Below are 26,199 nucleotides of genomic sequence, written 5' to 3' on the forward strand. Positions count from 1 at the left end.
CGCTGCTTTCTGATGGAGGAGCTGTGCTGACAGCTCCACCATCAGAGAAAGACAATCACCCAGTCTCGTGGTCAGCAAGGACACAGGTTGCTCTCCCAAGGTCATCTTAGGGCCAAACTGCAAGTGCCATAAAACCACTGTACACATAAAACGTACAGATGTACACCAATGATACCTCCACACAAACAGTAGTTTCTGCAAAGGTTCATGGTAAAAAGGATAAGGAATATATAAAAAGTTCTGAATGTCAATGAGTCAAAAATCAAAGGTAAGAATGCAAACTCCTGGCAGTTTATTGGTCTCCACAATGAAGTGTGCAGGGTAAACAATTTATCCCCCAGCACGAAGGACTTCACTGAACATAAGAAATTCCATTATAGCAAAAATTCTGGGGACCAACATTCATACTCTATAAATGCACTGATTTCATCAGAGGCTGAATAAGGCCCTAAATTTGAAAGCTATTTTTAAACACAGAGTCTTTTTTTTTAAATTAATTGGTCTGGACCTGTACATACTGTTGTTGCTTTGAAAGCATTAATGACACTTTGCCATTATGCTTGACATATCTCAAGGAAAATCTAACACAGTTGTAGGCTAAACATATTACAAGTTTACAGCAAAAAATCCCTGAACCATTACAAGCTTCAGAAATCTGGCTTGACTTAGTTATTCACCCTAGCTCTCAAGGCCCTGCAGAAAATCCGAGAAAATGTAGCCACTCCATTTGTCAGTTAATTAACAGCCACAGCCAACATTACTTCTAATGGGTACATAGCATAGTAATAATTCCTTTTCAATTAAAGAAAATATTTCTTTAGCACTTTTCAATAAGTTTTTGCCTTTAAGAACAGCAATCACATTCAGAAAGAAGCTGCATGGAAGCAATAAATGTATTTTGGGTCAGATAAGTGCTCCAGGTCCATTTTCATTCTGGCCTTTACATGAGTTGACAGGCACTTAATGCACCATATGCTATTTTTTCCCAAAGAAAGCATGTAGATAGCTATCAGTAAAAAATATTATTAATCTCTACTACTTCCTAAAGTAGATTGAGACTACAAGGGAGCCATCTTGGTACCTTCTCTTAAGGATCTATCCAATTTCCAGCATTCTTTCTGTGAAAATTGAAATAGATATATGGACAAAGAGGAAACTTTGACCTTGTCAAGTCACACTTTCAAGCCAGCACTGTAACACTTACACATCCCAGATACTGTTCTTCTGAATTACCTATTTTTTTCTAATACATAACCCCTAAAAATTTATACCTAAAGTGTAGATTCTATATGTTCTATTCCCACAAAATAAACATCACAAATCTAAATATAGATTACAACACAACATGAGCCTGACATCACTTTTCAGTTTCTTTAAAATATTCTAAAGTCATTCTCTGCTCAGTAATTTCTTGGATCTGATCTATGATGCTTATATAATGTCTATAACTGATAAACAGTTTTAAAAATCTGTAGTAACTAAGTCAAGAATAAGCTAGTTAAATAATTTTAAAGATATTCTAGCATTTCAATGGATTTGTCCTATAAGCGTAGTCAATACAATATGCTGAGCAGTTCTGAGCATCTGTGACCACAGACCAATAGATAACATTCAAAATCCATTTTTAACCTCCCTCCTTACAGCTATGTGTACTGATCCCAGTTCTGTTCAAACCAATAAAACTACATAGGCTATAATCAGAACAAATACTGCATTTTCCTGATGAAAGCAGCCAAGGTGTTCTCATGGCAGACACCCGATAGACATTTTGAAACATTCTCCTTTCTAGGGCCTGTGTTTCATACCATCAAAGTGCTCTGAAAAGCTCATCCCTCTATGGCTGATAATTTAAGGTACTAGAATAATCTGTGTTTTTCTATTACTTTGTGTGCTTCTATATCTGAGCTTTGGATGGGTACATGCTACATTGTACATATCTGAGGAAATATGTATCATAAATATAAACACACTTGAAAAAAGAAATTCAAATATAAGGATGCAAATAGTCACCATCACTTACATCACTTATTAATTCACTGCATTTTCGGGCCAGTTCCATATTTCTATCCTCAATAACAGGCTTGAGGAAGACCTGTAAGAGAAAGGTAATCATTCTAGGTTTATCGTCCTAAAGAGTAACAACAGAAGGAAACAAGTACTTTTAAAAGCCATTGGGGTTTAACCCACCTTTTCTTCTTCTTCCCCATTTTCATTTTCATCCTCCCTGAGATCCTGAATGACAGACCCTCGCATTTTAATACTTTGCAGGAAACAACAATGAAAACTCTGAAAAGGTTCACTGCTGCAGGAAACAGCTCAGATCCTCCAGCGTGCCTGGATTTGTGTCCTCCACTGCACTTAATGCCACCACGGCTCCTTCCTTTTTTAGGCAGCACTTGACAGCCTTTATCTGAACAATTCAGTGTGAGTGAACTGAAAAGCATTGCAGATGGCCTTGCTAGCTATCAGTCACAGCAGAGCTAATGCTTTCTTACTGATAAAATATAATTAAATGACCTATCCCCATCAACTATTTTTAAAATTACTATGAACACAATTAAAATACTGTGATGCAGTTAATTTGCAACATAAGTAATGTAGTAAAATTAACGGGATTAACAGGGGAACATTGACTCTAAGTTTATGGTAAAACTGCCCAGTTCTAAGATTACAGGCATCAATGACTCCAAAACTGTTATCACAAAACTTTGTTGGCCCAATAATAGAGCTTTTTGATCTAAAAAAAGCACACTGTTCTCATTTGCCAGTAGGTGTAACTGCTAGTACATTTTTCAGAATTACTTCTTTTCCACAAAGCTTATAAAATTCCTTAAATACTTTCCATATCATGCTAGCTGCAGTTTAAACCTGTTCATACATAGATACAGACAAGTCTGTATTACTTACAGGTATACATGGCTATGCATTCACACAGACATACATTCCTTCACTGTTACAAACTGTCATGGTCTGTGGTCTCAAAACCAGCCTCTTTCAGTATGAAGTCACTGACTCCAGCTGCAATGAAGCTGAAAGATATCCTTATGTTGACTGGTACAGAGTATTTACTCCTGTAAAATGAGCAAGGAGGTATTACAGGACCAGTTGGAGGAACCAGCATTTTAAGATCATTTTTCTTTCCAAATTGTAGCTTGTATATTTCTCATTTTGTAGAGGTCATGATTATGAACTTTATCTAGTAAAGTCATTCACCACTACACAGCTTTGTAATCAGGCAAAGATATAAGGAATGTGTGCTCTTTAAAAAAAAAACTTCAAAGACTTTTAAGTACTTGTGTGCAAACACAACATCCTTAGAGCTTATTTAAAAGCATACATTTCCTTAGAAAAAGAAACATTTCAAAGATGAGAAAAAATAAAACATTTGACATAGTTAAGGTCTGAAAATATGAAAAAAAAGTATTAAGAACAAAGGCACAAACTGCTTTCAGCCTAAACCAAGAGACAGAATTCTTTATACGTTAATGGTACAGAAAACTTCAAGACTTTCCATTCCACTCTCAAATATAAACTCCTAAAGTTCAGGTTTGGATTGGCATTGCTAAAGTTTAGGTTAAGCCGAGAAGTCTGGTTTGTATAGATGAAAATTACCTGGGATTTATGCTGACTGCTTCTGAAGTTCAGGGTGTTTCATCCTGGTGAAAACAAATGGTTTAGTCTTATAAGATGCATATTCAGAGTAATAGGTTGTTTTTGAAGATTATGGCCATAGCAAATATATTTCTAAACAACAGACTCGTGTGATTTCAAGGACCACATGTTAAGGAGACAGAGCACCTACAAAAGTGCCAGACAAATATGCAGCACTAAGGCTTCACTTTGGGATTTTTGTTATGGTATTGCAAATACTATATTCTTTCAGTGCAGTCAATTTCCCCTTTCTTCCTACATTTAATAAATTTTTTAAGTGAAGACATTGAAAAATATTTAAGAGAGCAGAGAAAAGCTATTGGTAGCTGCAAAGCTTGCTGAATATGGAGAAATCTTTTGCTATTTTTTGCACCAGAAAGCAATTACGGTCAAAATGACAAAGTCAAAACTGTTCATGTTTTGGGGGGAAAGGGAGGTGTTCAGCTTTTTAACCTGCTTACATTGTATCTCATGCATGTTCAGCAGCAGGACATACAAAAATTTATATATTAATTCTGGTTTCCCTGCAATGGTTTCTGCATAATAAAAATCTGCAAGATCACTTTTGGTCAGCCCTGAAGTGAGCAGGCAGTTGGACTTCATGATCATTGTAACTCCCTTCCAACTGAAATATTCTATTCCATTACATTCTATTATCTTTAACTGCTTGGATTCAATTCATTTTTTTTCATTTTTGCATGATCTGGGTAAGGCATAACTGAGCATTCAAATGCCCTATGTCCCATGTAGCTTTCATAATACAAGAATTTCAAGACAGCAGCTATAACTTGATTATATATATATTATATATATATTATATATATAAATCATATCAAAGAAAAATATATCACTATGCACTAAGTAAGGGGGAAATATCACAGAATCAGCTAATTGTACCCAAGTTATTCAAAATTCCACTTTTCACATAACAGACGTAGTAAGATACTATATGACACAGAAACCTGTCTCACTTTTTTTTCCCTCCTCAAAGCACTGAATGCTACCAGATAAAATTCACTGTGCAATAAAGCAAGTCTGAAAATTTAATATATCCAGATATCATTCAGGGAAGAATTTGTTAGGACTATTTAAGAGTTGCACGGTTTAGAAGTGCATTATGATTCAATTAATAGCCTCCAGATAGAAAAGAATAATAGAAAGGCTTGGGTTGGAAGGGACTCTATAGATAATCCAGCTCCAAGCCACTCCCAAGGGCAAAGGTGCCACTCACTAGATCAGGTTGCTCATCCAACCTGGCCTTGAACACTTCCAGGCATGGGAAAGAAGCTTTAATTACTTCCATAAGAGGCAATAAATAATCTAGAATCAGCAGGAATGTTTGTGTACATTTACAACATTTTTAAAACTATGCTAAAAATACTAAATCTAATCTGAACAAAGGCCTAGTTAAAATGCTGAGCTTTACATCCCCAAAACAATTATGAACTATGTTATATTAAAGATTACTTTTCACCTACAAATCCTCCATTTTTTACCAAAATCTCCAAACTGACACTTCTGAACCATTTTCCATGACATATAATGGAATAATCCATAGTCATTTGTTCTGGCATGAAACAGTACAGATTAAACAAAATCAGATTGTACAAAATTTTAAGAAAATGCTGTAAAGGAGTGCTGTGTGTACACAATATTTATATGCGCACAGAGCACGGCAGAATTAGAATTTCTTACTGCATTATAGATAACTTAATACGCATACAAACAGGAAAAATGGCTTCTTCAGGGAAGTACCCAACTTATTCAAGTTTTGTAAGGAAACGCTGCATTTTTACCTCCATCCACCCTGCATGGATGTTTCACATCTCAGTTCAGATTCAGCCTTAATAATGAGGCTATTTTGCTGAAGAAGATGCAACATTAAAATAGCTGTACATTGTCTAAATTGTTCACAGAAGCACAGTACTTGCAGTACGCAACCTTCACTGTGTATGAACCTTTTATAAGAGAAGACAAGCATTCCAGAAGCAAACTATATGGTTTATCCTATGAAAGGAGACATTTCAATCTCCTGACACTTAGGGCTGTCATTGGCTTGTGTTGATGCACTATTTTTTGACACAGAGCATTACTCAAGTACTTGGTTTCAACACATATCTGCTGAGGAGGCAGAAGCAGAAGAAACATGGGGCGTAAATGAGCCTGAGTCTCCATGAGTACAAGTTGACCCAGCATGTGAATGGTTCAGGCGCACAGTTGGGCAGCTTTCCCACTTTGATCATACACAGCTGAGTCCACATCTGGCCAAAGCCACACCATCTCCTTGTCCCTTTATCAATCTTTCAAAAAATACATTTGGGAGTTGTTAGCCCAGAAAGTTAAAATGTTTCATCTCATCTTGGTGCTGATTCACATAACAATATAGCGGTGATTCTCAATTCTGTCCCTGAACAAACAATACCACTGGACTTTTTTGGCATAATCCCTAAAAGCCTTCTGAGACATGCAATATCGACATGTACTGAAAGAACTTCTCTAACACTTCACAAAACAGCAGAGGCTTTGCTTGTCCTAGTAAAGATACCAGAAACATCACCATCTCAAATCTATTTAATGCAGAGTTCCTCATAGGGTACTTGAACATAGGTTGCAAATTAAGGACCAAGGTATTTCAGGTCGAAGTCTGCATAGCATTATACTGAGAGGTATGTACACATTATGAATATACTTCTTTCAATTCTGGACTGAAAACCTAATAAGAGCAGAGGCAGAGTTTTAGTGCTTTTCCTGTTTCCAGTGAGTTAAAAATCAACCCACAGATATCCCTGAAATTAAAATGTTATTTTCTGCTCTAACTGGACAGACACGCACATTACTGAAATAAGTACAAAGACACAACACAGATGGTGGTGTCTTTTTCAAAAAGCACACAAGGCATTTGTAAGTGCTGACACTCAATTACTTCTCATTTCTAGAAATACTCATCTATCTGACTAGAAGTTCCTAGCAGCCCTGTATAAGGAAGCTCATAGTTAGGCTATCAGCACCAGAATCACAAACAGGATAATTAGAGGAATCCCAGCCTGCCAGTGTTAACCTCCCTGAAAATTAAATATCAATTCACATTAACTAAGGAAATTCAAGAGATGGCTCTATTTAGAAAAAAACCCCATAATTTTGTATCTGTCAGATCATTAACACTGCATTTATCAATAACACTTCAAAACCTGCGAATACCTCACGGTTCTAAGCTACGATTTTCATTCAATGTAAGTTATTTTATTTAGGGTCTTGGTAAAGCATAGAATGGCAATGATATTTTTAAAGACAAATACAAATGAGATGTTAGAATACTGACTCTTGAATCCCAGAAAATCTAATGAATTTTCAGTGCCTAATAAATACATAAATATAGACATTTTTTGCAACCACACACTCTCAGAGACATTGTCTAGCCCAAATGGATTTTGATGACAGAGCATTTCAGATGTCTGTATGGTACACAGCTAGTTTCACATAATAATACCAAATCTAACCTAGATACAAGAAGCAGTGTAGTCTGAGCTCATTATCCTGAGAAATGAACCCATTCAGAACTGAAAGTAGTCATCAGGGCATAAGATTGTGCCATGCGGATGTAACCTTAGCTGTGATCAGGAACAATACATTGAAATAAATCAACATAAAGCTTTTCACATACTAATGTATTCTAAAAATACCCCAAAACCTCTGCTTCATTTTTCTGCCAATATTTATAGTTGCCTACGATGTTTACACAATACTTTTTAAGCCTCAAAAATGGTATTTCCTAGCTGGGATACACAGTTCCACCTAATTTTTTTTTTTCTAATTTTTCATTTGTCAAGAAATTAAATCCTCAATGATGAAGCAATTTGGTGTTTCCACCCCTTCAATATTTTCAGTTTAACCAGAAGCCTGAAAAATTTATCCCTCCTACAGCTCTCTTCACAAGGATACATTAGGAGCTGAGATGCCATGTTTGACTGCATTGCAACTGTTTAATCCATTCCACCTGACACAGCTGTGGCAATTCCCTTTCTTGTTCAGTGTCATAAGCCCCTTCCCTCTTACCCAAGTGCTCAAGTAGGTATTGGAGTCCACCAGAGCTAACAGCTCTAGGGTATAGCAACTGAGGCTCTTCAGCACCTCTTACCATTACATAACAACAATGAATAGTCATGATATGTTTTCCTGTTACCTACAAAACCGAAGCCCTGGTGCTACGTCTGTATGCTGCCACGAGACCTGCATGCTAGTCCCCTGAAACCAGCGGAGAGCAATACACACTTAAGCTATCTCTCTGCTCTGTAGCTGGAGGCTTAGATTTCACAAGGCTGTTCTACAGAAGATGGCTAGAAAATGAAACTATCAGCTGACTGGGTTACTGTGTCAGGTATCCATAAAACCAAAATCACATTCAGCAGAAGAGGGAAATACAGGGATATATGCCTTTTCTCTTAGGACTCCTTAAATGCAGAAAAGTTTGGATAGATCAAAGTTTTCCATTTACAAAAATTTCATTTGATCCAAAACTAAGTCCTATGGAAGAAAGAGACAGGAATATATAATAAGAGTTTGGAAATTCTACTTTGCTATAAATCACAGCTAAAATCATCAGCAAATGCAGGTAAAAGGTATGAAACCAGTAATAAACAAGTTTCATTTTGCTTTGATAAATCCTAAAAAGCTAAAGATATTTCCTTTTTCCTTTTGGTGACTATATATTCATATATGGCTTACTGTAATCTGAAATAACAGAAAAATGTATTTGTCTTACATACAGACTCCTTTTTAGTCCTTAGCCATACAGATTGGGCGTGTTTGCCTGCCAGGAATTTTTCTTGTGGCATTACTTTGAATTTAACTGCCTGAACTGACAGAAACTCCTCGAGCAGGAAGAGAAAATTGGACATTTCCTATAAATTTAATTTTCAGCCTATAACCCTCGCTTACCTAATGAATGCATTTTTTTTTCTAGAAACTAAAGCCACGGTGGTTTATTTTACTTGTATTTAATTGAGTTTTTTCTTCTTCATATTTCTGCGCTTGTATTTTCACAGTCCTTTTACTGTAGCTCTTTGGACCGAACAATGCCAATACCATATGTAACACACACCTTTAAAAATACCCTTAAAACTGTACTGTTCTGGAACACTTCATGTGTACTGTAATTCTCAGGTAAGTTACATTTGCATCAAATTGCTACAGACGGGTAACCGTAAAACAAAAAACGTCATTCTTCATTGACAGTTATTTAAAATAACAGCTTTTAAATTTCAGAATAGTCTTTAGAAAGCTCCCCAAAACACAAAAGATGAAACCAAACAGGCCAGGATAAGAAAAGAAATTTAATTAACACATTTGAAGTAACAGAAGTCACTTGTTCAATGATGAAAAGTTCATTTTAGTAACTTCATTTTTTTATCAAGACAAATAATTTCAAGTCATAAATAATTGATGGAGAAGGTATATTTTGTAGTACCTTCAGACACTAAAAGACAAAAATAAACCTTTACTTATGTAAAACATACATCACTCTTATTGTGTTTAAAATTACTGGTTCTTAAATCTAATTTGGAAAGAAAAAAAACAGTTCACCTTTTTTATCTACTTTCTGAATTGTACCCATCATAAGATTTTAACAAAAAAAAACAAGTTACACATACTTTGTGTCCAGGAGCGATAAATCTGGATTGTCATAGTCAAGCATCTTTTAGCCTACCATTCCATGCCTGATAGGTTAAGGCAATTATACACATGAGCTGTACTATGAATTTAGCAGTGTAATCAAAAAAACCCCATATAACATATAAAATGCACATTCAGAAAAGATCCATAATTTTCAAGACTGAGAGTTTATAATGACTGATAGATAGCTCATTCTTCCCCCAAAAAGGTACTGTGTCAAAATAGTCTACTTGAATAGAGTAAATATTAATTTTTAAGTGCTACAATGGATTTGTAAATACAACTCTTAATAAACCTGTATTGAAAAGAACCTTTTAACAAAGAATCCCATACAAAGGGCTCTCTGGACAACCTAATCCTCTAATTGTGTTCGTCGTTATAGTCGAGGAGAGTAACTTACAAGTTCATGAGCATTGACTATGATGTTGAAGAAAATACACTAAAAATACAATAGCTAGCAATAATAAGTCACAGAAATGTTAGATCCTTATGCACACTTTGTTTAACAACGATATACACAAGTTTCCATGACAACAGTGATAAGATGATAAAAACATCTTCCACTATCCACTGAAAAATACTTTTCTGCTTATACCATTGATGAGGTGGCAAGTACCTGATTTAGAAATGTCAACTTGCATTTAGTAACATATTTTTATATTCAAAGAAATGCAGATCATCTTTTTAAAGAATTTTAATTGAATATCTGAAGCAGAATGATTCATGATCTGATATTTTTAGTCTTTTAAAACAAGTTACATCAAACTTTACCTTTTACTTTAGTTGTGGTCCATAGTTTATTTGCAAAATTTCAGCTTAAAATTATTTTACATCCAGGGAAATTTCTTTCGCATGGATCAAATAAAAGCTGATCCAGCACTTTCCAAATAAACGTGAAGATTTTAGCAGAAGAATGTATTATTTTTAAATTGGTTTACTTTTGATCCATCATTCACAAAAAAATTATGAAAAAATATATAAAGCAATTATGCTTTATCAGCTATTTAATTTGCTTTCACATTAAAGCATCATCTTACTTCAAGTCTGAATTGTTTTCTTCAAAACAGTAGTGGACACAAAACTGGTATTCCTTGCTTTCTTACTTTTTAGTCATTCCTGGGACCTGGTTACTTTTGAAAACAAGTAATGACAACAGTGGAACTTAAATTTGCTGTTATCTCGACACTGATACTTTTAGGTGAGTATACTTCTCCATCTACTAAAACCATCATAATATTTATTAAAATGTCAGTTCTTATATTTTACTATAGGAAAAAATAGTTCCTATAAATTAATAATAAAAATATAGTGCTACGATGCTCTTCATATAACACAGTATATCTAAATTACCACTTAAAAAAGCACACTGAATTACAGTTCTTCAAACCAAAGAAGGCTAATGCCTGCACTGTGTGAAACACAACAGTAAGTACCTCCTGAGAGGAGAAAGGCAAAAGAAATACTATAGCAATGCTTTGTACACTACAAATTATCCAGAAATACCATCACTGGGCATGATCACTGGTCGCTGTTAATAACATTAATACTTTTTACTCATACAGCTTCTTGTGGGTATGATTTAAAAAATTTTATAAATACAGAGCTAAAGCCTTTGATTGAGAATACAGACACAGAGCAAGCCAAGTCCTCTCCCTGTCCTCAGGCATTTGAGGCCTCAGCTGGAGTCAGGTTTAAGTAAGAACAGCCATGGGTAGTAAGCAAGCCTGATCAAAAAACCTGCTCCTATCATGCTGCTGATTCGTGGCCAATTGACAATCACAGTACAGACAGAGGTTTGGGAGGTGCAGCAGACTTGATCTGGAGAACAAGCTGTCTTAAATCTCCTTTGAACATCTGGAATTTTGTAAAGAGGATAAATAGCTACTCTACACGACTGGTCCTTGCTCTATACCTGAAGATATATGATAATCCTATCATTCTGTTTTACAAGGTGGAGAACAGGGAGCCATGAAACAAAGCAGCATCTCCACAGTAAGAAAGGGAGCCTGCAATGAATCAAGATTTCTTGACTCCCAGCCCTACAGTTTTAATGCTTATATCACTGAGCTTCTCAACAGGATTTTTCCTGGCTCTTTTTCAGTCATATTTCTGTTAAGTCATTTCCAGCATAAACTAACTCTTAACTTACAACAGTCTATTTACAGCATTGAAGATGGTTTTTTTTCCCTAGAACACCTTCTTGTTAAACAAATTTTAGTGTTGATACAGCCTAAAAAAATATGAAAGGAAAAAGTGAAAGGAGATCAGAACATAGATCAGTTCTTTCACTTAGGACCTTATACTAAACTACAATTGGTAATCAACTGGGTTAATATGCAGGATAGAGTTAGAATAACAGTGTAGTTAGTTGTTATGCAAATCAATTTGAATGTCTCTTTAGTTACCAGGAGTAACTACTCAGCATGAAACAAGAAAGATAACCTCTCTGAAATCTTGCATACAGAAAGGGCGAGAAAATACCATGTTCCTTCCTGGCCATCTGACGTCTAAATTAAAGTTATAGTAAGATGGTTTTCTTTCAATTCAAAAGAATAGGTAATATTAAAAAGTTAATTTCAAGTCTAGTTGGGTAAGTTTCTATTTAAATTGCATTTTTGTAAATATTTATTCATTTTTTTACATACATAAACCATCACCAGAGAATTAATTTGTGTTAGGGCCTAAGGCCTAGCTTTGAAGAGCTTTTAGTCTTTTTATCTCTTTGATGATCTCATGGGAAGTCTAAGCCTGCCTTTCAGCACAAAAACCTCCAAAGCCTCAGGCTGCCTCTGGAAGAATTATATTTGCCTTAAGGTCTGTGGTAAATGTATTTTGGCAGCTTTACACTACAGCTAAAGAAATTTCTCAATCTCATCAGAAAAGTGTATGCAATAACGATAATCTGTAATACAAAACTGCAAACCCCGGGGGCGGGAAGTGCCTAATCTTACATACATGGATGATGTTCTACAGCCCCAGATGTAACTACACATTTCACTTCCTTTTAACAATTTTAAACCATCTCTTTGCAAGATGAAGATGCAGCTATAATATGCTCTGTGTAGACATTCAAAATATGTCAGACTCAGCTTCCCCAAGCTTATATTTAAATCCTAGGATATTAACATCCAGTACAGCACAGTGTTTGACTAATGCTATCCACAGGGGGGTTTTAAGATGTTCGAACTTTCTAAAGCTAAAAATCAAACTGAGGTAAAAAATTAGTATCAGAGCACAAGTCATATTGATCTCATGTTGGCTGTAAGGCTAATAATGAGTTTAATCTTACTGTTTCACTATCATTAAACATTCAAACAGTCTTTGGAGCAGCAGCCAGAACCGAGACATCTAGTCCTTAGTGTGTGATAGCCACAAGACTCAGCCAGAGAGCTCTGCTCCCTCATGAGGCTCTTCTCTGGCCCATGAACCTTCTGTTCTCGTCTACACCAGGGTACAGCTTTAGCAAAATGCCCATCACAATCCCCATTACAGTCAGGATTAGGTCCCTCAGCTATGGATTCAAGCACCTGCTGGGCTGGAAGCAATGTCTATCACTTCCCAAAGGAATGTCATCACACCTGAACTAACAGGAAAATGGTAATAAGCCTTCCTCTCTCTAAACACCCAGTTCCTGAGAGAGCATGTTTGTGACACATATGCTTCAGTTGTGGAGTGGCAGGTAAGCTCCAAATTCTGCCTAAAGACTTCAGCTGGGAGGCTCTGATAGGATTTAGGCACTGGGCAGACAAGGGACCATTTGGATGCTGAATACTTGCATGATGCTGTAACAGAGCTGCAGATTCTGCTCTCTGCTCATATACATCGTGTGACAGTGTTGAAAATTACACCCTGTGAATATCTCACCTGAGCAAGCAAATCTTTTGTGAATGCCATGATCTTCATCTTCCTAATTTAAGAAGACAGATTACCAATTCAAAACACAACTGCAGATTGAATTTTTTCAATATCAGAACTTTTACAATGATGGACCAGACCCAACAGGTTTTCTGAACAGTATTTGGATAACGTCATATGACATCAAGGCAGATGGAGATATCATATATAAGGCTAGCAGCATTTAAAGTAACATTACAAGACTAAGAGCTAAAAAGTGTATATGAGGTGCTCATGAACTTTTAGATAAAAATTTTTAAAATAAAAGTTGTTGGTTTTGAAATTAAAATTTTATATTGTTATTAGTCACTTTGAAAAAGAACAACACAAATTGCCAGACATAAAACTGTTAACAATCTTAAAGTAGAGAATTAATAATTACCATTTGGTCAAGACCAAGTCTACAGAAGTGACACTCCAATTTCTGGGACTCAACTTTTAAGAAGCATAGGGTCACTACAAGGACGGAACTCCTGAATCTTGGAAATTTGTTTTAAAATCCTTAAAGAAAAAAAAATGAAAAAAAAAAAGTAAGTAAACCAGAGAAAATAAGTCTGTACTCAGGTATAACGACCTTGAATGATACGATCTCTGTCTCAAGACCAACAAAATACTAAGACTTAACTTCATACACTTCAATTAGATTCTTCTTTGAAGGTCTGCTTCTATCTGAACTTTAACTGCAAAAATTTTACCTTTATCCCGGTTTGATTTAATAGATGTACTGATAAAAGTTATAAAAGCAGGTAAGTGGATTTGTTCATATATAGAAAACTTGATGAATTTGCATATTGTCAAATTTAATCACTTTTGTTACATAAAACTTGGTTTCCTTCTACTTCCTGCTCAAGTCTATCAGTCTTTGCTGCTTTGCTTTCGTTTGAAAAGCACTGGATTTCTGTTGTGATTTGTTTCTTCTAGTGTAAAATGACTTCCAGACAGGGCAAGAATATGGACATTCCTCACAGATTTTATGTCCATTACAAATTATAATTAATTCTGCTGGAGACTCAAATTAATTATATGCTTTAATTCAGTACTATTCCCTTCTATTCTAGCCACAAAAGAGTGTTTAAAAATAAACATGTTCTATGTTCTAAAAAAACCCAACAAAAGTTTTCTTCCCATGTAGATAGCCATTATCTTTTCAGCAATAAGGACAACACAACTAATACCAAAGGGTCTGGTTCTAACAAATCAGAATTATGTTTAACACCAAATATATGTGAAATCTCTGCCATACACAGTTCTCATGTATGAAAATGGTAGAGTCCATAAATAGTAGAAAATATTACAGGGGCTCAGAATTTTCTGTTCTGCGAGATCTATATTTTAGTCAAAAGCATGAATATTTACTTGAATAATGCAAAGATGAGGTTAAAATTAGTTTAGCACAAATTCTTTACTCAGTTTAATGCCACCTGACCTCTTTTACAGACTATGCTGAACTGAAATTTACTTTTTCATTAATTTGTTACAAAATAATATTATCTGTGTAGAACAATTCTCATTATTTACAGCCTACTTTCATGCATGCCCTGAAACAACTCACTCAGATCACAACAACCTGAAAAACACAAGATTTCAGAAATCTGTTTAATATGAGTTAGTCATTTTATCTAAGGCATTGGTACAAGAAATGGTTGAAATCACTATCAACATAATTCTTATTATCAGAACAACTCAAGGTGGGACGTTTTCAGGAATTCTGTAAAGAGAGACACAGTAGCTGATATGTATTGATTACCAATGTAATCAGTATAGGTACTCCAGAGTTAAATGGAGCTGGGGAGAGCTTAGAAAAAAAGCTAGTTAGCTGAACTTTAAAATCAATAAGGTATAAATAGAAGATGAGTTCATTAGGTAAATTTTGATCTAGAACTAAAATGCAGCCTTCCTTCTTTTACAAGATGTGTTATCCACCGTACAGTTTAGTTTACTGCACTCTGAATTGCAGATTGTACTCTGTCAAAAACAGTAAATGTACTCACTGGTATAGAAAAAATCTATTCATATATTCTCCATCCATGGGAAAAGTAATGTGGAATAGAACAATGTTCCTCCATAACCTGTTATATACTGGAATATGCATTTGCCTTGATTCAAATCTAAACAGAAAAAGACAAAAGGTTTTCATGTCTTTGCTCACTATGAAAGATAATATATAGTATTGGAGTCTTACTATGCCAAATACTATCTGCCAATATTTAAGATCCATAAAGATGCAGAAATCTCTTCATCTACATCACTCATTTGAAGAACCAAAGACAGTGTATATCCTGGTTTTAATCAAACATCCCTATGTTTTTCCACATGGTGCCTCAGTTTATCATCACCTCCTTTCAGGACACTCAGGTGTTCCTTCAGTAAATAAAAACAAAATGTTTTGTCTTTTTAAATAAATAAGAAATGTTGGTTCAATACATAGCAGCATGAAGAATTTGTTCCGCTTTTACCCTGGTCAGGCCAGTGGAATATGTGTTCAGAAGGATGTTTGGAATAAAAAGAAAAATGGAGTGAGAGTTGACTTTAGTAAGGCTCTTTTGTTCTGAGTGAATATTAATGACTCCTGCTCAGTCTTTTATCAAAAATTCATTCAGAATCCTATGCTATTGGAAATATTGCTCCACTTGGAGAGACAAACTTATGTCATTGCTGAATCAGAAGCTGGCAAAACCCACAGCAATACACATTTTTGGAGCACATCTTTGTCTTCGGGATGAGTCTTTCATATGGTAAGCTTTAATGACATGCCTTCCATGCCTCAGTTTATGATTTTGAAAATGTCTCTTTGCACCTCTATTCTTAAACTCAGCTGGAGAAATACAAAATAAAGACATCTTAAGATTATTTTAAGAAAAGTATTATGGCTGGCAAACAAAATATTGCATAAAAAGAAAGAATGCACAGATATAAAAGCAAGAAAAGCAAATACTTCATAACCAGAGGCGGTCCTCAGCTCAGCCATACACTGTTTACAATTTTGTTTCTGTGTATTCTTTTCTTTCTTCCTTCCGCACATTATTGTCAATAACTTCTATACTGTACACAGTACTGGAAGAAATTTAATTTACATTTTCAATCGTATTGCTATTCCACTGAATTTTTTAATTCCTAAATTCATCTGCCATAACAGATTTTTCCTCTGAGGTGAAATGGCTTGTCCAATGCTGTATTTACATGAGGCAATGTATTTTGTGTATAGATGTTAATTTCTTTCAGTATTCTATCTGCCTTAGCTCCATTATTCTTTCCAGATATAAAAACATTTTTGTGGGGAAATGGCAAAAGGATGTTTATTTTTCCTATAGATAGCTGTAGCCACATGATTTCCTCCATACCAGTGTGGCTTCTCATTCTTTTTTCCAACATCCATTCACCAGCAGTGCTTGGCTGCACAGTCCCCACTATCGTTTCAAATTTATGGAAGAAACAAACAGAAGAAAAAGCTGGCAGCACAGAATATTCATTCTTCTTCCAAAATTTAAAGCTGAACACATTTTTGAAAATAAGGCACTGTTAGATACTTCCAATAACATGCTGTTCTATTTGGATGGTGCAGTTAAAAATGTTTTTTACTTAAATCCTATAGCCAGATCTCATTTACTGAAGACTGCTGCCACAGCGTGTGCTTTGCACCGGACGTGGTATGAAAGCAATTCAAGATGTCAGAACGAGTGTTACGCTTCCTCTGACGCTGCCCTCCCATCCTGCCTCCAATCTCTGGATACCCTAAACAACTCTATGTTCCTCCTAGCCTGACCAAATGAACCTCCAGAATCACTAGCTTCACGCTTCCCTTCCCCAAGTCTGTTTAGTCTGACCATAGCTGAAGGGCTATTCCATACTAGCCCATTCTCATACTACATTACTGCAGCTCTACACAACAGTTCAGAAAAAATTGTGATGGGACCACCTACTCAGAAAACACACTGTGCACCCCATGATACTATGAAAATCAGAGCTGGTCTAACGCATCACGATGGTAACATCATCAGCATGCTGTCTGCACTAATGCAGGGTTTCTATGACAAGGAGATGAAGAGAGTGAACGGGAGGAAAGATCAGCTCTCAGAAAACTACTAAGATGGAGACAATCACACTGAAAAACTGCTTAATACTTTTCCAGTGCTCCCACAGGTTAACCACCTGTCTGTTCCTGCTTCATTCCCATTCCTCTCCCTGTTACTCTCCTTTCACAGGTGCCACACGGGCAAGTCTCCTTACACTTGAGCTGCAGCGCACTACCTCTGGGCATGTGACAGTTTAAAGACTTCAAGCTTTAAAATTTCTTTATATGCCAAATATTTTCCAGTGCAAAGTCAATCAGGGCAATTTAAGTCCACTGGTTTTGGGTCAATGACCTTTTTCAGATAGGCCCTAACAAACAGATGGCTGGCATACAGTAAGACAACTATCCCTACAATGAATGTATGGCCATGACCTGAGCAGGCTATCTTATGAAAAACATATTCTGTAGACCTCAGCTGAATTCATAAAACAGATACAACACTACTGAGAAAGATATGAAGCAGTGAATATTCATTTTCAAATTAAATCAATGGATGATTGTAAGCACACAAAAAGCAGATGTGTTTGATCTGGAGATCTCAACTTTACATTGTCGCTCCTCAGATGAGAGCTCTACATCATACTTCTTCGGAAAATTTACACATTGTGTAGAATTTAAAAGGGTCTAGGTCAACTTTCAAATCAGTTCCTATGAAACCAATAATAAGAATTAAGAAAAAACAGTCTTCCAGGTAATGAGTCAGAGGAACGATTACAGGCTCAAGCAGGAAGTTTATGGCAGATATATTTGATGTGCCAAGATAGCCAAGATTTGTTAGCAGCTGGAATGAACTTTGTGTTTCACATTTAAAATTGAAGGTCAGACCTGTATACACAATCATAGAGTGGAAAGACAAGTGTTGGACAACGAAAATAAGCAAATACAGCAGTTAGGTTATTAAAAATATGAAAATATTATACATAAAAATATTTGAATGTAATTTAGTTATATCACCCTACATATGGTCTTTACCAAGGATTCCAAACAAACCTGAAATCTGTCATTTCCTACCTAACCTTACAAATGTTTGTCAATGCATTTGAAGTAACATTTTCTTCAATATTTTTATACAGTTTTCTAGTTTATCTTCCCAAAAGCTAAGAAAGCAGGAATTCCTGGACTGACACTCACACAGGTTGCAACATTTAAACCCATCACACAGACATCTGCCACCGGAGCTGACAAACTAAAGATAGACTGTATCGTCCTTTGCCACACATTTCAATCTGCCAGGCTCTAAAAATAGCTCCCTGTCAAAGTTAACATTTATATTATATCTTTCCCCAATTACTAATGGTTCCTTACAAACTGATAGTCCCAATTTCCTTGCCCGGGTTGTCCTAATTTTCTCCATTTCCACCAAACAATAGCTAGTCCCAATTTCAACACTCTTCTTTTTCAGCTTTCTTCAATCCTCTATTTACAGCTTCCCACAGTTTTTTTACACAGGAATGACCTGAAGGCAGTAGACTGTTGAGGCATTGATGGTACAGAAGGGAGAAATTTCCTAGTCCTGTTTCAGCTATATCAGCTTGGTCCAATATGCAGCAGTCCAACATCCAGCAGCAAACATGGAGGTAATCCTACGTAGCTGTTAGATAGTAAATTCTAGCTATGCTACATTCTCAAAGCAAATAAGACGCAGACCAATAGAAGAACACTCATCCATCATATAAATATTCCTCCTCTCCTGCCTTGTTATTTTTCTTTTTTAACATCAAATGCAGCAAAAAAAATATTTAAGTTACTCAAAGAAAAAAAATTAGATAAATTTTCAAAACATAAGTAGAGTAATATAGATATTTATCTTAGCTTTGGAAGAGCTGTTCCAGGATGACAACTGACATGGACATTTTCAGTTCCAAGTGGCAAAGTTAGACAAAAGCGAGCATTTGGAATAGAAAGTATTGGCCAAACAATGCAACAGACAGCTCCAACAGGTCTAAAAGCAAAACCTGTGCCTACAGTTCACCTAAGAACTCCCTGACAAGTATTGCTGCAAAGCTACTGTACTTCGTGGACAAACGTTCTACACAGAGAAAGAAGGAAAAGTTACCAGCAATAGAAACAGATAACTGTGACAAAACTAGACTTAAGATGAGAAATTACCAACTACCAACAACTTTTGACAGGGAAAAGATATAGAGGGACCACTACTGCTTTCACCATTGCTGGGTTTAGAAGTGAACTTGATTACCAGTGTTCTGAACAAACACACTAAAGGAATTTTATTACTTTACATCCATTAAAACAAACAAACAAAAAAAAAAATTAGTATTTTTCTTCAGTTCTCACTGAATTTCAGACACAATGACTATAAGTCTGTTCCTATCCAAGCCAGTATAACCAACAGTAATATTTGTTGTTTAGGCTGACCGTTGTTTACAAAGAAAATGAAAATTGGCAAGCACCGTTATTTTGTTCAAGATCTTTTACTAAATCCCATGAAATCTTGGAGAGGATGGAAGTAAATCCTGTTATCACTGGGTATAGCAAAATATAATAAACAAGACTGACACTGTGATTTAAGTGTATTTCATTTATCCCACTGTACTCATAAACAGAAAGAACCCAATTGTTAACAACATTCTTGTTCTCAATTTAAACTAAGAAAATTAAGATTGTACTTCTGGTTACATTTAGTGCTTCCTGGGTACATCCTATTACAATGCACAAATGCAGCATTAGGACAGAAATAGACCAGAGCAACATTATTCTAATTCTAACCCAAGAGCTTTTTTTTTTGTCTTCCTCCACCTCTCTTTCCCCACTTCCTCTTTGAATCATTAACTACTCTCCTTTTTCTTTCCGTCCATAAAAAAATATCAAGTCTGGAAGCTCTGAATCAGGAATGTTTCTATCTCACCAGATCACCACAGTATCTCTGGATTTGGTTAATCTTCTTACTTTGGCACTCTCGATTCTCTAATTATGCTGACATTCTTCTTAATCAATATCATACTATCTAGATGAATTGCAAACTATACTGTCAGATTTTACTGAACCATTGCTGAGTGGTCCAGATCTGCTCAACGTCTCCACTGTACTAGGTCCTAAGAGCTGCCAAAAATACGTCCCCAAACAGCTTATATTGTAATTACAAGTTGATGTCAATATTTATTGAACTCCATGACTTTTCTATTCTGTACTCTGTAATTGTATTGCACAATTTGGGTTCTGTTAAGAATAAACATGAAAGCGTAATAATTCATTCACATTTCTACAGTATTCCTTGTCATGGGATGCCAACTCTTAGACACGAATGGCAGCCTCTGTCTCATACAGGGCTTTTTTCCTCATCTAGGAAGATTATGAGTTGTCCAAGATCACAGGAAAGTCCATGGAAGACCAGCAAACATATCCAAGTCCTTGAACATTGGGCTGCACATCCTCTTTCCCAACTGTATTTCTTTCTTACCAACAGTATATGGAATTCAAAGTTACAGCTGTATTCAAAGCATCCCAGAGCAGAAAGTCCATCTGCGCGCCTTCCATTACCTACCAGTTTGGGATCCTTTTTTATTAATTTTTTTGTCCTGACTCTGCTTTGAATTTGAAACAAATTTTTCCCCACTAAATGCTTGTAAAACTTTCCAAACTTTTGTAAAGTCTATTGAAAGAAAACAAAAAAAAAGAATGGAATTAAATGACTGAACTGACTGGCCTTTCAGCATTTCAGTGGTGTCTTTGAAAAAAAAAAAGAAAAAAAAAGGAAAAAAGAAGATGTTCTTAACATACTAACATAAGAATAAATCTCATGTCTCTGCTGACTAGGTTTCATTTTTTGAAACATTTTTCCATACAATCAGGGACATATGAAACCAATTCCAATTCCTTCTTTCATAATTTCTAAAGTACATTTTTTCCCCCATGAGGTATATATAAAAATCCATCTCCCAACTCAAACAGAGAAATGTCACAAAAGTTAAAATTCAAAATGAAGACTTGTAAACTGTGGGTTTCAAAAGAGCTGTTTAATTTCAGAAATAATCATATCAGCAGTTTGGGACACACACAAGCAGGAGGGGCAGTTTATTAATATTCCACAGAACTAGTTATACATAAGTAATGCACACTGCCCAAAAAGCAGTCTAGTCCTTCCCCTTAGTAATGGAACCTGTTTCAAGCTTTCTCCAAGAAAAATAAATTTGGACCACATACAATATACACTACTGCATGCTGATACTGGAACTCTGTATTGATCACTGTAATTTCTTTAAGTTATAATGCAGACCTACTTTCCCCTCTAGGTATCTCTCTAAGGGAAGACATTTTCCTTTACACTTACATTTCCATTACACTGGTAATGACATTTTCCATAGAAATGCCAACTGATGCCAAAATGACAATGAGTAAGTGACTACAGACTGCCAAACTCAACTGAAAGGTCACTACTGCAAAAGATGTGTTCCGTTTCGTTTATAATTCAAAAGATTAGAAAAACATGGTTAACGTGCACACTATTGAAAAGGCAAATATAAATTACACTCTGGGGTTTTTACATTTGAATTGGTTTAGATGCACCTTATAATAATTGCTTTTCCTTCACTGTGCTGTTAAACAACGAAGTTTTGAAAAGCTCTACAAGAACAATAGAAACTGCTTTAAACGTGGGCTCGGGTAACAGGCATGATAGACATTGTAAACATGCATTAATAAAATTAAAGAAATATTTATGTGAGGGCTGTTCTAGTAAGTACTGAAACTTCAGTTGGTAATGGAAACTATATTACTACATTTTCTCAGTCTCCTGTCAATGTACCTAATTGGAGGACAAAATACTATAACTCCTTAAAAGTGGAGTAAACATAGCACCAAAAGCCTCGGGGTCCCAGGCAAAACTGTATTAAACTGGAGTTATGACTGAAAGTTTGTATCAGTAACTTAGGAGTTTTTTCACCAGTTCCAAAAAAGACAAGGTTTGATTTACCACAGTCTTTTGTTCTTCAGACATACAATCCCTGCCAGCTGCGACATCAGTTCTCCGAAGACCTCCACACCATCCCCACACCTATGGATCTAACCCAGCATTTCCCATATCCCACCCATAACATAAGCAACTACAGCCAGGGTTGTGCCAGGTTCACATTTCTCAGGCTAATTAGGAAATAAATCCCAACAATAATAGTTCTAATATCCCGAAATAAAGTAAAAACATACAACATTCAGAGTTGGAGTTAAAATTAAAAGAAAGCAGTCCTTAAATCACAAATTTTAAGCCAAGAGACCACTGTGATAAATATTCTTAAGTTTTAGCCTGTGAAAACTCATAAAATTTCATATAGTAATTCCTGCATCACAGTATATAGCATAAATACACAAATGCATTTTTCTGTATTTACATCTAGAATTAAAAAGCCTTAATCTATCTTTATTTTGTTATCATTTAATAAATTTTGACCTGGCTGTGACACAGGCCATGGCATTGCTAGACAGAATACTAGGGCTGAGGAATTTATATCCATTCTGTCCATTTCAATTACTACAGAGTTTTTCCTTGGGGGAAGAACAAGAGAAATTTACTTCTTGTGGCACGGTCCTCATATTTTCCAGTAATCTCAATCTATTTCCACTCATTTTCCAGTATTTACTTTGCAAAAAAGTATTTCATAAAGAGGAAACTGAACTTATGGCTCTAATTCTGCTTGGAATTCTGCGTAACAAGTTTTCACATCCCTAGGGATTTCCATTACTGTCAGTAGAGCACAGTATATACATACATATTTTTATATAGAAGCGTCTGCATCAGCAGAGATCAAATTACCTTTAATTACAGGGAATTCTACTTCACCGTAATCATATCAACAAGTATGGAGAGGGAGCACAGCCCAAGCATCTTCAGAGTAACTTAAAACATGTAACTAATTAGCTCTGTCTTTAGAAAGTGACAAAAATACAATTTTCTCATAGGAATTATAAAACTTCTGTTTTCATACTTGCCAGGTTGTTTTATGAAGTCTTTACAGTTACAGTCCTCCAATGAGCTCCACGCAGGTAAAGATCTGCCTTTATACAAAGTACTAAAGACTTCACAGTACAGGCAAAATCATGCACCCATACAAATTTCCTTATAGAACCAGTGCTTAACACTGATCAAAATTGTAGGCAATGGGAGATGATAAATACAAATTACCTACCTAACCTAAAGGAAAAATAAGTGGCATTTACTAGAAATTGTCTCTATCATTTTGTAACAATCCAGAGATTGTCTCATGCATAGAAACAGATCTGTTTTAAGCCTCATATGAGACTCATATTCTATTTATTTAACCTACTAGCAGGTTATATATGATTCACGAAATAATGACTTGCATTTTGCAACAGCCATGCATGAAACACCCGAAGTGCCAACCAGCAGGGTCTTTAGAAGCATCCTCTGACTATGCAGAAAATAGAAGCCTGATGCCCTGTTCTGATCCCAGCTCATGAGAAACAAGTAACTCCAGTCCCTACCATGTGGAATTTAACTGATTTTTATTTATCTTTATGAGAGAATGTTTTACATTATGGACAAAATGCAATGGAAGTCTCAATGTTTGCCACTGATTCTATAAAAACATTGTCTTTATTGCTTTCTAAGGGAAAATTTATATCCCTATGAGCAACTAAATTAGTAACAGAGGGTCAACACAAGCATCTATTCTCATTGCAACATTTATAAGCACAATAAGCATCTCAGTAGACTCAGAAACCACTTCCTCTCTCTTCTTGGAGCACATTTTAATTGCACAAATTCAATACTTATGCATCAATTTATTTTGAATGCTAATCTTTTGAAAATCAGAGCTAGTACTACAAAAACTACATTTGATGAAAAAGTAATTTGCATGAAAAATGCCAAAAGGCATATATGACATGGTATTTCATATACCAAAATAAAATTATGAACCCCCTTCAAAATTAATTTCATCCATTACCTATATAAAACTAGACTATAACAGGACAATTTTTCTCTGTAGCAAAAGGCATTGAAATTGCAGGATAACTTCCATTTAAGAAGCTCAATACAGTTTCAGTATTATCTCATATGTTGGCTTTGAACTGACCAATTAAACACTAAAGCTCCTCTTATTTTTATTTTTTATTATAACTGGCACCAAAACCAAGTGCAAGGGACTGTGTAAACACAGTCTTTGACAATTTCTTTTTACATTTTAATTTTTACCACTTAAAGATATGGAAAAACATCTGGCATCTGTTTCTGTTGTCTTTTATCTCCCTTATTTTCACCATTCACGATAAAGAGAAAAAAAGAGAGACACTTTTGACTAAATTTTACCTTTTTTTTTATAACTGCAGTTTAAAAACTGAGGTAGAAAAATGAAAGTGCTTTCTTAAAACAGAATGGAACAATCCATGTCCATTCCAATAAAAGAGAATAAAGGCATGTGACAGATGTGACACAAGGTAACATTTTAACATCCATCTTAACTTTTCTAGTAACTTTGTCATTGACCAATCTGCAAATACTTGCTATTTTTTTTCTGAACATAACAAACTAGGAACTGTTTTGAAAACGTATCTTTAAAGCCCTTTGAAATCCTTAATGACTTTGCTACAGAGGACAATTTTCTCCTGTGTGGCCTACTTCTGCTCTCCCATATCCCAGTCTCCATTGCCCAAAGATTTCCATCCTCAGATGCCTGTAGCCACAGGAAGCAGTTTCACTGATGTGCTGATCATCTCTCCTACAAAGCAGGTTCTCAGAAGCCATAAAGACCTTTGATGTTGCAGAAATGTGCAAAAATGAAATTTTCCTGTTACTTCAAAGTGTTCTTAGTGAGTGTATTGGAACGCTCCAGCTACACGCTGGGGTAGAATTTTGCCTAACTGAGAAGGGACAGAGGAAAGGCCACCAGAAAACTCTTACGGGTTCACAGCCCTTACAAGCAGGATCCACTTTTAGCCTATGTATAGGCCAATGAAAAAAGGACCAAACCATATTCCAAGCAAGTTTTTCACTTCTATAAATTTTGCTCTTTGTCACCCCCAACTCCTGGGAAATGTAGGCAAGCCCTTCATGAATCTACCTGCTCTGTAACATGTTGACCAGTTTTCTTGCCAAGAATCCCCAAACTGCCACAAAAGATGAGCTTTTGTCAGAGAAATATAATCATTACCTAGCTTTATTAAAAACAAGTATGATTTTTTGTCTGACAACCCTCAGGGGTAATTAATCTTGAAAACATTCACTTTAATTTCTAACTTAAATTCATCTTTCAGACAGTACATCTTAGTTTTGTTTTCCTTAACACACACAATTTCTTTCTCCAAACAAATATTCTGTTTCTTCACAAGATTCTTCAAAATTATTGAATGACTTTGACATCTTATTCAACAACAAAAAAAGGGTTAGCCTTTCTAAGGACTAAAATCTTGCCTTAGATCAATTCTTCAGAATTTCTCCAAATCTTCTCTAGATTGTTAAGCTTTTCAAATGTATCCATTAGAACTGAAACTGCTGCTTCTACAGAGGAATATTAATCCTAATAGAGAAAGAGACAATGGCATCTATAGGTTCATACCTGTAAGGACCGTGTAACTCTTCTGGTCCCCATGTAAGCAGCTGACACCCACCGTGCATATCATTTTACTATTTTCTCTACTAAACTAGGTACAGCCCAACTCACATTCAAGCATCATATTGTTACATTTTCTATTTCTTTGTTTGTTGAGGGAAATTGATAGCTCTACAAACTTAAATGCTAAAATACTAAAAAGTATATTAAAAAGTAGAGGTAACGGTGAATGAGAAAAGTCCTATTTCACAGTAATCTGCCTGCTTTGATTATGTAAGAAAGTTAAAATAATAACACAACTACATAAGAATACATTACAGAGATATCAAGCTGATTTGAATCTGTTTGTTTACAGTTTCTTTGCTTTGTTGATTAATTTATCATAGACAAGCT

General features: G+C 35.5%; 2 protein-coding genes across 7 annotated transcripts in view; both read right to left on the reverse strand.

Annotated features, from left to right (window-relative positions):
* The window catches only part of LOC108498458 (LIM zinc-binding domain-containing Nebulette), a 254,776-nt gene that overhangs the window by 92,119 nt on the left and 136,458 nt on the right, over positions 1–26,199 (reverse strand). The gene's annotated exons all lie outside the window — the stretch shown is intronic.
* LOC108498457 (nebulette-like) overlaps positions 1–26,199 on the reverse strand; it is a 106,435-nt gene that overhangs the window by 56,541 nt on the left and 23,695 nt on the right. For 3 of the 4 annotated variants that reach the window (XM_017817227.1, XM_017817226.1, XM_017817225.1), the window contains exons 4-7: positions 3,613–3,656; positions 2,908–3,071; positions 2,188–2,410; positions 2,021–2,092 (exon numbers count right to left, since the gene is read on the reverse strand). In XM_017817227.1, coding sequence (XP_017672716.1) covers positions 2,021–2,092; positions 2,188–2,253 — 138 coding nt within the window. In that variant the 5' untranslated portion in view covers positions 2,254–2,410; positions 2,908–3,071; positions 3,613–3,656. Of the gene's footprint in view, positions 1–2,020; positions 2,093–2,187; positions 2,411–2,907; positions 3,072–3,612; positions 3,657–13,597; positions 13,689–26,199 lie in introns of those variants that run through there. The other variant, XM_017817228.1, reaches the window with a different exon arrangement.

The sequence above is a fragment of the Lepidothrix coronata genome, unplaced genomic scaffold (genome assembly GCF_001604755.1).
Source record: "Lepidothrix coronata isolate B3197 unplaced genomic scaffold, Lepidothrix_coronata-1.0 Scaffold59, whole genome shotgun sequence".
NCBI classification, from domain to species: domain Eukaryota; kingdom Metazoa; phylum Chordata; class Aves; order Passeriformes; family Pipridae; genus Lepidothrix; species Lepidothrix coronata.